This window comes from Oncorhynchus gorbuscha, linkage group LG02 (genome assembly GCF_021184085.1).
Source record: "Oncorhynchus gorbuscha isolate QuinsamMale2020 ecotype Even-year linkage group LG02, OgorEven_v1.0, whole genome shotgun sequence".
NCBI lineage: Eukaryota > Metazoa > Chordata > Actinopteri > Salmoniformes > Salmonidae > Oncorhynchus > Oncorhynchus gorbuscha.
The window spans coordinates 91,446,781-91,459,574 of record NC_060174.1 but is presented as its reverse complement, the minus strand read 5'-3'; the positions used below and the strand labels follow the sequence as shown (position 1 = coordinate 91,459,574).

At 43.2% G+C, this 12,794-nt stretch overlaps 1 protein-coding gene and 1 non-coding gene across 4 annotated transcripts in view; one reads left to right on the top strand and one right to left on the bottom strand.

Annotated features, from left to right (window-relative positions):
• Positions 1 to 12,794, bottom strand: part of LOC124012931 (glutamate receptor ionotropic, kainate 4-like) — a 73,456-nt gene that overhangs the window by 21,702 nt on the left and 38,960 nt on the right. For all 3 annotated transcript variants that reach the window (XM_046327002.1, XM_046327019.1, XM_046327011.1), the window contains one exon: positions 8,240 to 8,344. In XM_046327002.1, the coding sequence (XP_046182958.1) occupies positions 8,240 to 8,344 (105 nt within the window). The remainder of the gene's footprint in view (positions 1 to 8,239; positions 8,345 to 12,794) is intronic.
• LOC124015929 lies at positions 6,663 to 6,715 on the top strand. The gene has a single exon (XR_006835255.1). It is a non-coding gene; the product is annotated as a U7 small nuclear RNA (small nuclear RNA).

Below are 12,794 nucleotides of genomic sequence, written 5' to 3'. Positions count from 1 at the left end.
TGGGTCAGTGTCAATGACAGTGTGTTGGCAGCAGCCACTCAATGTTAGTGGTGGCTATTTAACAGTCTGATGGCCTTGAGATAGAAGCTGTTTTTCAGTCTCTCGGTCCCAGCTTTGATGCACCTGTACTGACCTCGCCTTCTGGATGATAGCGGGGTGAACAGGCAGTGGTTCGGGTGGTTGATGTCCTTGATGATCTTTATGGCCTTCCTGTAACAACGGGTGGTGTAGGTGTCCTGGAGGGCAGGTAGTTTGCACCCGGTGATGCGTTGTGCAGTCCTCACTACCCTCTGGAGAGCCTTACGGTTGAGGGCGGAGCAGTTGCCGTATCAGGCGGTGATACAGCCCGCCAGGATGCTCTCGATTGTGCATCTGTAGAAGTTTGTGAGTGCTTTTGGTGACAAGCCGAATTTCTTCAGCCTCCTGAGGTTGAAGAGGCGCTGCTGCGCCTTCTTCACGACGCTGTCAGTGTGAGTGGACCAATTCAGTTTGTCTGTGATGTGTATGCCGAGGAACTTAAAACTAGCTACCCTCTCCACTACTGTTCCATCGATGTGGATAGGGGGGTGTTCCCTCTGCTGTTTCCTGAAGTCCACAATCATCTCCTTAGTTTTGTTGACATTGAGTGTGAGGTTATTTTCCTGACACCACACTCCAAGGGCCCTCACCTCCTCCCTGTAGGCAGTCTCGTCGTTGTTGGTAATCAAGCCTACCACTGTTGTGTCGTCCGCAAACTTGATGATTGAGTTGGAGGCGTGCGTGGCCACGCAGTCGTGGGTGAACAGGGAGTACAGGAGAGAGGGCTCAGAACGCACCCTTGTGGGGCCCCCGTGTTGAGGATCAGCGGGGAGGAGATGTTGTTGCCTACCCTCACCACCTGGGGGCGGCCCGTCAGGAAGTCCAGTAACCAGTTGCACAGGGCGGGGTCGAGACCCAGGGTCTCGAGCTTGATGACGAGCTTGGAGGGTACTATGGTGTTGAATGCCGAGCTGTAGTCGATGAACAGCATTCTCACATAGGTATTCCTCTTGTCCAGGTGGGTTAGGGCAGTGTGCAGTGTGGTTGAGATTGCATCGTCTGTGGACCTATTTGGGCGGTAAGCAAATTGGAGTGGGTCTAGGGTGTCAGGTAGGGTGGAGGTGATATGGTCCTTGACTAGTCTCTCAAAGCACTTCATGATGACGGAAGTGAGTGCTACGGGGCGGTAGTCGTTTAGCTCAGTTACCTTAGCTTTCTTGGGAACAGGAACAATGGTGGCCCTCTTGAAGCATGTGGGAACAGCAGACTGGTATAGGGATTGATTGAATATGTCCGTAAACACACCGGCCAGCTGGTCTGCGCATGCTCGGAGGGCGCGGCTGGGGATGCCGTCTGGGCCTGCAGCCTTGCGAGGGTTAACACGTTTAAATGTCTTACTCACCTCGGCTGCAGTGAAGAAGAGACTGCATGTTTCCGTTGCAGGCCGTGTCAGTGGCACTGTATTGTCCTCAAAGCGGGCAAAAAAGTTATTTAGTCTGCCTGGGAGCAAGACATCCTGGTCCGTGACTGGGCTGGATTTCATCTTGTAGTCCCTGATTGACTGTAGACCCTGCCACATGCCTCTTGTGTCTGAGCCATTGAATTGAGATTCCACTTTGTCTCTGTACTGACGCTTAGCTTGTTTGATAGCCTTACGGAGGGAATAGCTGCACTGTTTGTATTCAGTCATGTTGCCAGACACCTTGCCCTGATTAAAAGCAGTGGTTCGCGCTTTCAGTTTCACGCGAATGCTGCCATCAATCCACGGTTTCTGGTTAGGGAATGTTTTTATCGTTGCTATGGGAACGACATCTTCGACGCACGTTCTAATGAACTCGCACACCGAATCAGCGTATTCGTCAATATTCCCATCTGACGCAATACGAAACATGTCCCAGTCCACGTGATGGAAGCAGTCTTGGAGTGTAGAGTCAGCTTGGTCTGACCAGCGTTGGACAGACCTCAGCGTGGGAGCCTCTTGTTTTAATTTCTGTCTGTAGGCAGGGATCAGCAAAATGGAGTCGTGGTCAGCTTTTCCGAAAGGGGGCGGGGCAGGGCCTTATATGCGTCGCGGAAGTTAGAGTAACAATGATCCAAGGTTTTACCACCCCTGGTTGCGCAATCGATATGCTGATAAAATTTAGGGAGTCTTGTTTTCAGATTGGCTTTGTTAAAATCCCCAGCTACAATGAATGCAGCCTCCGGATAAATGTTTTCCAGTTTGCAAAGAGTTAAATAAAGTTCGTTCAGAGCCATCGATGTGTCTGCTTGGGGGGGATATATACGGCTGTGATTATAATCGAAGAGAATTCTCTTGGAAGATAATGCGGTCTACATTTGATTGTGAGGAATTCTAAATCAGGTGAACAGAAGGATTTGAGTTCCTGTATGTTTCCTTCATCACACCATGTCCTGTTAGTCATGAGGCATACGCCCCCTCCACTCTTCTTACCAGAGAGATGTTTGTTTCTGTCGGCGCGATGCGTGGAGAAACCCGTTGGCTGCACCGCCCTGGATAACGTTTTCCCAGTAAGCCATGTCTCCGTAAAGCAGAGAACGTTGCAGTCTCTGATGTCCCTCTGGAATGCCACCCTTGCTCGGATTTCATCAACCTTGTTGTCGAGAGACTGGACATTGGCAAGAAGAATACTGGGAAGTGGTGCGCGATGTGCCCCTTTTCGGAGTCTGACCAGAACACCGCCGCGTTTCCCTCTTTTTCGGAGTCGTTTCCTTGGGTCGCTGCATGCGATCCATTCCGTTGTCCTGTTTGTAAGGCAGAACACAGGATCCGCGTCGCGGAAAACATATTCTTGGTCGTACTGATGGTGAGTTGACGCTGATCTTATATTCAGTAGTTCTTCTCGACTGTATGTAATGAAACCTAAGATGACCTGGGGTACTAATGTAAGAAATAACACGTAAAAAAACAAAAAACTGCATAGTTTCCTAGGAACGCGAAGCGAGGCGGCCATCTCAGTCGGCGCCGGAAGTGAACTATCTGCATTGTGTCCCGCCACCCACCATGCCCTCTTTTACGCTACTGCAACTATCTGTTCATCATATATGCATAGTCACTTTAACCATATCTACATGTACATACTACCTCAATCAGCCCGACTAACCGATGTCTGTATGTAGCCTCCCTAACTTTATAGCCTCGCTACTGTATATAGACTGTCTTTTTACTGTTGTTTTTATTTCTTTACTTACCTATTGTTCACCTAATACCTTTTTTGCACTATTGGTTAGAGCCTGTAACTAAGCATTTCACTGTATTCGGGGGACGTGACAAATAAACTTTGATTTGATATTTAATTTGCATATAAAACATCCATTCCCCTCCCCCATATCCCAATTTCAAATCAGGCTTTATTTGACAAATTAAAATAATAGAGTAAAAATATTTACTACACAACAAACAAGATAAAAGAGAAAAAGCTAAACATGTGTTTTACGATCTCTTTGAAATAAACTCAGCAAAAAAAAGAAACGTCTCCCTCTCAATGTCAACTGCGTTTACTTTCAGCAAACTTAACACGTGTAAATATTTGTATGAACATAACAAGATGCAACAACTGCGACATAAACTGAACAAGTTCTACAGACATGTGACTAACAGAAATGGAATAATGTGTCCCTGAGCAAAGGGGGGGGGGGTCAAAATCAAAAGTAAGTCAGTATCTGGTGTGGCCACCAGCTGCATTAAGTTCTGCAGTGCATCTCCTCCTCATGGACTGCACCAGATTTGCCAGTTCTTGCTGTGAGATGTTACCCCACTCTTCCACCAAGGCACCTACAAGTTCCAGAACATTTCCAGAACATTGTCATGCTGGAGGGTGATGTCAGGATGAGCCTGCAGGAAGGGTACCACATGAGGGAGGAGGATATCTTCCCTGTAATGCACAGCGTTGAGATTGCCTGCAATGACAACAAGCTCAGTCCGATGATGCTGTGAAACACCGCCCCAGACCACGATGGACCATCCACCTCCAAAATCGATCCCGTGGTGAGACAAAACCGCGGCTCGTCAGTGAAGAGCACTTTTTGCTAGCCTGTCTGGTCCAACGACGGTGGGTTTGTGCCCATAGGCGACGTTGTTGCCGGTGATGTTTGGTGAGGACCTGCCTTACAACAGGCCTACAAGCCCTCAGTCCAGCCTCTCTCAGCCGATTGTGGACAGTCTGATGGAGGGATTGTGCGTTCCTGGTATAACTTGGGCAGTTGTTGTTGCCATCATGTACCTGTCCCGCAGGTGTGATGTTCAGCTGTACCGGTCCTGTGCAGGTGTTGTTACACGTGGTCTGCCACTGTGAGGATGATCAGCTGTCCGTCCTGTCTCCCTGTAGTGCTGTCTTAGGTGTCTCACAGTATGGACATTGCAATTTATTGCCCTGGCCACATCTGCAGTCCTCATGCCTCCTTGCAGCATGCCTAAGGCACATTCACACAGATGAGCAGGGACCCTGGGCATCTTTCTTTTTTTTTTTTTAGAGTCAGTAGAAATGCCTCTTTAGTGTCCTAAATTTTTATAACTCTGACCGTAATTGTCTACCATCTGTAAACTGTTAGTGTCTTAACGACCGTTCCACAGGTGAATGTTCATAAATTGTTTATGGTTCATTGAACATGCATGGGAAACAGTGTTTGAACACTTTACAATGAAGATCTGTGAAGATATTTAGATTTTTTCGAATTATCTTTGAAAGACAGGATCCTGAAAAAGGGACATTTTCTTTTTTTGCTTAGTTTATATCCAGTTTCAGCACCCCTCAGGTTCTCTGGCAGGCTATTCCAGAGGCTGGGGGCATAATAACTAAAGGCTGCCTCTCCATCTCTCTTGGTCCAAGGCTTTGGGATGGTTAAAAGGCCAGAGGGACCTACTGGGTATATAACTTAAAAGCATGTCTGACATGTATTGGGGTGTACAATCGTGGATTAATTTAAAAAACAATAGAATAATCTTCAAATTAATTCTAAAACTCACAGGCAGTCAGTGCAGAGACCTTAAAACCAGTGTAATGTGTGCTCTCCATCTGGTCTTGGTCAGTACCCGTGCTGCAGCATTCTGTATGTTTTGCAGTTAACCAATGGCGTTCTTGGGTAGACCAGACAGGAGAGCATTACAGTAGTCAAGCCTGCTTGTAATAAAAGCATTGATGCATCACCCTGAGAGAGAAACGGCCGCACGTTGTCAATGGTGGTAAAAAGCTATTTTGATCACATTGCTAATGTGTGATTCAAAATTCTGTTTAGAATCTAAAATAATACCTAGGTTTTTTTACCTGGTCTTTATTGCCCATTAATTAAACAATTTTCTGGGGTATTTTAACCCCTTTTTCTCCCCAACTCAAGTCATGCGTCCCCCATTACCCTCCAAACCACACTTCTTAACACGGAAGGCAGCCAACACCAATGTGTCGGAGGAAACACTCTTCAACTGACAACCTTGTGGCAGGTACCCGGCTCGCCACCAGGAGTTGTTAGAGAGCAACAAGCTAAGTAAAGCCCACGGCCAAACCCTCCTGTAACTTTGACGACGCTGGGCCAGTTATACACTGCCCTATGGGACTCCCGACCACAGTTATGTGTTATGCTACAGCCTGGGATTGAACCCAGGTCTGTAGTGACACCTCTAACACTACGATGCAGTGCCTTAGACCACTGCGCCACTGAGGAGGACTGGTCTTGGAGGAAGTTGTGAGCATCCAAGCATTTAAATCACTAAGTCTAATTTATCCATGGAGCTAGAATACTCTGGTGACACAGAAATATAGCAGTGAAAATAAATGCAGTGCTTTATGATAATGCTGCCAAGGGGTAACATATATCAACTGAACAGTATCGGACCCAAAATCGAACCTTGTGGAACGCCATATTGTTAGTATAATTTAATTATGCCAATGTGCTTTCATCAATTGAAAGCCCTTCATCTATTTTATGAGAATTTGTAAGATTTCTTGTTTGCATAAAATAGACGCAGACCAGTCTTTAAATAATAGGTAATAGAATTTATTCTCGGAGCGCGCTCCCACTCAAACACATGCATTAGTTTAAATACAGATCATGACGTTATTTCACTGTCTTAACCGAACCCCTTCCCCCCTCTCGACAGGACAAAGTAAGGTGAAAAGTTCATTCTCTCTTACTAACACACTCCCAGATAACTTTTGACCCCTCAACATTATCGATCACCACTGAACTGACAGGTTTAATTAACAGAAACCCTAGGAATGCACTCACTGCCTAATCTAAAAACCTCAGAGCTAAGTTTCAGGTTGGGTCAACCATAGGCTAACGACCTTATGTGTTTACACAGTCCACAACCCATTTGTTCCTGCCCAGTTGGAATGGTTTTATTACTCCTTTCTCCTGTCACACAATTTCTTCTTATGAACTCATATTGTCTATTAAACATACAGAGTATAAGTTTACCTAGACTCAATTCTATTTAAAAATGGGGATATTGTTTATTCATTTATCCATAATAAATCCATAATAAATTCATTATTTTCTCTGAGTTATGTTCACTAAGGGTGACAAAAAAAACTCTCAACCGGTTAAATAAACCAATTTGTGCCAGCCATGAGTGAGAAACCCACATGCCAAGTATAGACCATATTATTGTGTTACCTACAGGTTATGGAAAATGTGCTCTTTTAGTATTTGTCCAGTAGGTTTCCTCAAGGGGAAAGCCCCACTTCTAACTAGAAGATAATAAAACAAAAACACTATAGCAAATACTACAGTAATGTCTGCAAAAATAATAGTAAATACTATAGTATACTACAGTAATATCCATTAAAAAACACTACAGTGAATCCTACAGTAATGTCCACAAAAAAACTTGAGTAAATACTAGAGTATATACACACACAATAGCTTTTAAACTATAGTATTTATACTATAGTAAACTATAGTATTTTTATGTGTGTACCTGCAGGTTAACTATACAGTACACTATACACATAAATAGATATTGGATATGGGTTTGCAAGAGTTTAAGAAATGTATTAATTTGGGTCACACATAATATTCTGGTAGCGGGGGAAAGATGCAAATGACATTACATCATGCAGTATGTTCCATCCCAAATGTAACCCCTGGTTACAAACACTGCAGAAAGTGCACGTCATCATACATTTAATTTCATGCGCAAAACACTGCTTCAAAGCCTAAAGATAAAGTACTACCTTTACAAGTCATGCCCTGTAGACCAACATTGAAGTTTCCCCCTTTCGACATTTGGATGTCTGATGAAATTTGGCCTGTTGACTGGAAATGCTCAACTACAAATGCTTGCAATTTCATACTTAATCCTTTCACTATTCACAGGTTCCTATTGTAAGATACCTCTGAAAAGAACACTGGCAGGCAGACACACAATGTCTTTGTGTCCTCTGCAATGCTACAGTATCTAGGGAGGGCACAGCAAATCCGACTTTCCGTGACATCTTTTCATATCACAGAATCAATAATATTGATATTGTCATGTATTCTTAGCCAGAAGGAGACATCTCAGTAAGAAACAGAAAAGTATACATGGGAACAATTAAGAGAACATCTTAAAAGTAAAGAAAACATTTTGGGAAAAAACATTGATAAAACAACAACTAAAAGAGTGATAAAATCCCTGACTACAGGCTATGCAAAAATATTTTTAAAACTTAAATGCCCTCTACACCTCAACCCGACTATGTTGTGAAGCTTGGTTTTTGAAAGCTCTGCCCTAATTTATCTTAATTTTAGTATATAATCTAAAAGCAAATCTAAAAGCTATTAAAAATGTTAAATGAAATGGTGGAGTCAAACATGTCACATTAACTGGAGGCAGGCATCGTGACAGAATAGCACTGGGCCCTGCATCTATGTCTGCCACGGCTTGTTTACAAATGCACTCTTCATGGTGAGGGATCAAAAGAAGTTCTTTCAAACATCGTTTCATATGGTAACTTCTTTTTCAAGATGCCTTCATGAAAAATGTACGAGCTAGAGCTCCATCTCACAACCTCCCCTTTAAATGTCTGCCAAATGGCACCTTATTCCCTATTTAGTGCACTACTTTTGACCAGGGTCAAAAGTAGGGAACTACATAGAAAATAGGGTGCCATTTGGGACTCAGCCTAAACCTTGGCCTCAGACTGTAGCTCTTTATATATAGTTATACACAGTAAATCCCAGTCTGTTAAAGTCAGTGGTTATTGTGTGTGCAGTGTAGCTTTACCTGCCTTAGCCCCTCTGAGCTGCTCTGTACGACCCTCAGGGCGTAGTTGAAGCGGTGGCCTTTGCTGTTGAACTCTATGTGTCCAGTTAGACCTTCCAATTCTACCTGTCAAAGACAGAGCAAAAGGAGAGGACATACTGGGCTGTGCATCTCAATGAGAGCTCCAAATGGTATTGCATTAAAACATATACAAACACAATACAGTATATATAGTCTCTGTCTGGCTCAGTTGATAAGAGCGTGGCGTTAGCAATACCAAGGTTGTGGCTTCAATTCCCACAGGGATAATTTCCTATAAAGTCATTGGATCACATTCACATATTAAAATGTTGGCTATGGATCCAGAGTTCTCGCCCCTCCAGAAACCTCTTTCTTAGAACCATAGAACACACCGATTGGCACGTGTGTTTTTCTGTTGCTCATTCAGTCTTGGAAGTGTGTTTCCTGATCAATTCCGCGTTTGGTTAATGAGGTTTGTCCCCCATGAGACACTGTAGACAGGGAAGCCTATTTCGCTTCCTCAAAATCCCCAGAATGAATCCCCAGAATGAAGATATCTGGAATTCATTTTGACTTGTTATTTTGGCCGATGATGTTTTAGATGCACAATTTTATATCTAACTAGGGTGTTTGATGCAGTATTTCTCAAGTAACATAAATGCGTGACGCGTTGTCTTATGTAAAACAGCCATTCCTGCTGGGCAGGTCTGCCTCTATGCTATTGGGTAGAGAGCAATCACCGCAGCTGTTCACCCCATGTTAGTGGGCAAATGGACATCATCAAATCAAAACCTAACATTCATTTACCTAGTGTGACGCATGTATGTTCCGAACTCTGTTTTAGACCAGACTGACTTTATGACCAAAATGATCAAATTTACACTTCGTAGTCAATTTTGACACGAGAATAACTGTTTCTGACTCATATCGATTTCATGTTCTTAGGGATTTGTTGCTTTTTTAAAAGGCAGTGGCTCTTTAAAGCTAAGGATCCGGATCCTGTTCTTGCGCATGTGTTATTTTACATACACATTCATTTTTCTAACGTAGCTGCTGCTCACAGTCCCCCTCCCTTTACACTCTTCTGAACCATGTTTAGCCAATGTTTGCAATGATGATGAAAAAAGAACATTCAATTGCTAATTAGACTGCGATGGGCAAGTTCATTTTGCATCGCCGGGTGCCATAGTTAATTGCCATATGCTGATATCATGGCGAGAGTAAATAGCTGCATGTACCTCAGCAGCTAAGAACATAAAATCGATATGTTCAGTTGGTAGAGCATGGCGCTTGTAACGCCAGGGTAGTGGGTTCGATTCCCGGGACCACCCATACGTAGAATGTATGCACACATGCACACATGACTGTAAGTCGCTTTGGATAAAAGCGTCTGCTAAATGGCATATTATTATTATTATTATTAGACTGCCTATTTGTGTCATGCTTATGTTTGTACGAACATGTATTTTGTGTAAAACATGTAAATAGCTGTATGTAGCTTACTCCTCTCCTGAAAAAAAAACATGCAATTGTGCTTTTACTTAATGAGGCATGGAAGGCAATAGTTCGAACAGTTTTGTGTGCAACATGAAGTTTGTAGGATATGCTAGTGACGAGACAAAGGCAATCAAGTAGGGGGAGCGGCAGTGGAGCACTCAGCACAGCAGCTAATTAGGCAGCGGTGTGGGCACTCAGCACAGCAGCTAATTAGGCAGCGGTGTGGGCACTCAGCACAGCAGCTAATTAGGCAGCGGTGTGGGCACTCAGCACAGCAGCTAATTAGGCAGCGGTGTGGGCACTCAGCACAGCAGCTAATTAGGCAGCGGTGTGGGCACTCAGCACAGCAGCTAATTAGGCAGAGGTGTGGGCACTCAGCTACGTAAAAACAAATAGTGTGTAGTTGGTGAAATATCTCTATTTTTAGCGTGGGCAAATTGAGATACAGACATTCTGTACAGGTAGCCACTCCGTAAAATGTTTACACGCAAAGTAGTGTCTGGACAGAAAGGTACTTCAGAGAATCATGTTTTGGTTGGGAAATCATTGCTTTTAGTGCATATGGTTGACAGTGTGTACTCAGCTATTCTGGAGAGAGCATTCCAAGTTTATGACTAAGAACCGGACAAAGTCAACATGTTGCCGACGCTCATAATCGTATCTTGGCTTGGAGACCTTTACTCCAGGAGCAGTGTGATTCACTAGGTGACAGGCAAATGACAGGCCTGGATAACAGCCCTGATAGAGTGCATACTGTGTGAGAGAGACAGAGCACATTGTGTGTGTGTACATGGGTTGTGTGTGTCAGGGATTGGGCTCAATTCAAATTGAAGTCAGTCAATTCAGTATGGATTTTAATTTAAAATCCCCAAATTTCAAACCTTTGTTTCTCTCAAATGTTTTTTTTACTTGAATTTGTTTAAATGGTTCTACAGACAACAGAACAGGTAGAGGTCAGAACACACACGGATCCCCTACCAAAATCAAACCCACCCCAACCCCCATGCTCTAACAGAACACGCTTCCCCTACCAAATCAAGCCCCATCCCAAAACCAGACTTAAAGCATGCATGATACAATGAGTAATATAAATCAAATAGTATTGTTTTTATTTTAATGGAGTTTTAATGGAGTTGTGAAATTAGCTGGGTCCATGTCTTTTACAAAGGATAGGAAAGGTTGCCAGATATTATAAAATTAAATTGTTGATCCCTTAACGGGTAGCGTATTTTCTCTAGCTTGAGATGTTGCATAACTTCCTTTTTCCAAATGGTTAAAAATAGGAGGAAACCGATTCTTCCACTTAAACAGTGTAAGACGTCTAAATAGAAGAGTAGTAAATGCCAGTATGTTGCCCATAGAATTGTTTAGAGGGGTGATGTGATGTGGCCCTTTCTGGGTGTAGATCGTGGCTTTCCCCTCTCTCACTCTCTCCTATGCCCAGGTTCTGTTATCTCAGGTTGTAAATTCCTGGTTGGAGACTCTCTTCCCCTTTTCATGCAGAGAGGGAGACCACAGAGTGAACAAAGAATTTCACGTGGCCGAACTCCTAAATCTCCAAAATGGGAGAATGAAACAATATGTCCACTTGTGAGAATGGTCCGTGGACAGTTAAGGGACAGTTATGTTATGTTGAGTGTGTTTAATTTGGTGACCACATGAAGGACAGGAAACACACTATTTTAAATTGAATTACAGCATGTCTTAGACATATAGATGAAGTATGTATTCTCTGAAGCATACTCTACCAAGTTTTATCTGACAGTTGTTCACCTAAATCCTTTAACCATTGGTTCTTAAGAGAGTTCAGGGACTCCAGGTTGTACGCGTTTAATAATGTAAACAGTGCATTCGGAAAAAATTCAGACCCCTTGACTTTTTCCACATTTTTTTTATGTTATAGACTTATTATAAAATGTATTAAAATGTTTTTTTCACCTTCAATCTACACACAATATCCCATAATGACAAAGCAAAAGCAGGTTTTTAGAAAATGTTGGGGTCATCGTCCTGTTGAAAGGTGAACCTACGCCACAGTCTATGGTCCTGAGTGCTCTGGAGCAGGTTTTCATCAAGGATTTCTCTGTACTTTGCTCCGGTCATCTTTCCCTCGAGCCGGACTAGTCTCCCAGTCCCTGCCGCTGAAAAACATCCCCACTGCATTATGCTGCCACCACCATGCTTCACCGTAGGGATGGTGCCAGGTTTCCACCACGAGTGACGCTTGGCATTCAAGTGTAGAGTTCAATCTTGGTTTCATCAGACCAGAGAATCTTGTTTCTCATGGACTCCAAGCGGGCTGTCATGTGCCTTTTACTGAGGGGTGGCTTTCATCTGACCATTACCATAAAGGCCTGATTGTTGGAGTGCTGCAGAGATGGGAGAACCTTCCAGAAGGATTTTTTATTTAATCCATTTTAGAATAAAGGCTGTAACGTAACTTAATTTGGAAAAAGCCAATGGGTCTGAATACTTTCCAAATGCACTGTAGATCAAGCGTATGCCCCCTTTGATATAAGGGTTCACTTTAAAAATAGAATCTAGAAGAGAGGTAGGTTGGTGTCATGGGAAGTGACAAGAGTATGAAGATACCTGCAATTGCGTAGTTGTGTACCTGAAGAAATGGGATCAAGGAATATTGAACCTTTCAAAAGATGCAAAATCCATATCAATGTATATGTCGTTCAGTGAGGAGATTCCTTTCCCAGACCAGGTATGAAACGCCCCACCTAATACTGATGGAGAGAATTAATGGTTCTTTAATAATGGGGCAGAAGTTGAAAATTCACTGAGACCAAACGATTGCCTCGACTGTTCCAGAATTTTAGAGAATGTTTCTCAATAGAGTTTAGTGTATTTGGAAACAGGCTCAGCTAATGCAAGTTTTGAACAGAGCAAGGCAGCTAAGGAAGTGGGGCCATAGGATGAGATCTTCAGGCCTGTAACATCAGGGATTTCTGTCATCCAATATAGAATGATATTTAGATTAGTGCTAGACTTCCGAAAGAGATCTCTGCAATACGCTTTTATGTAAATTGTTCCAGATAAAAAGCAGATA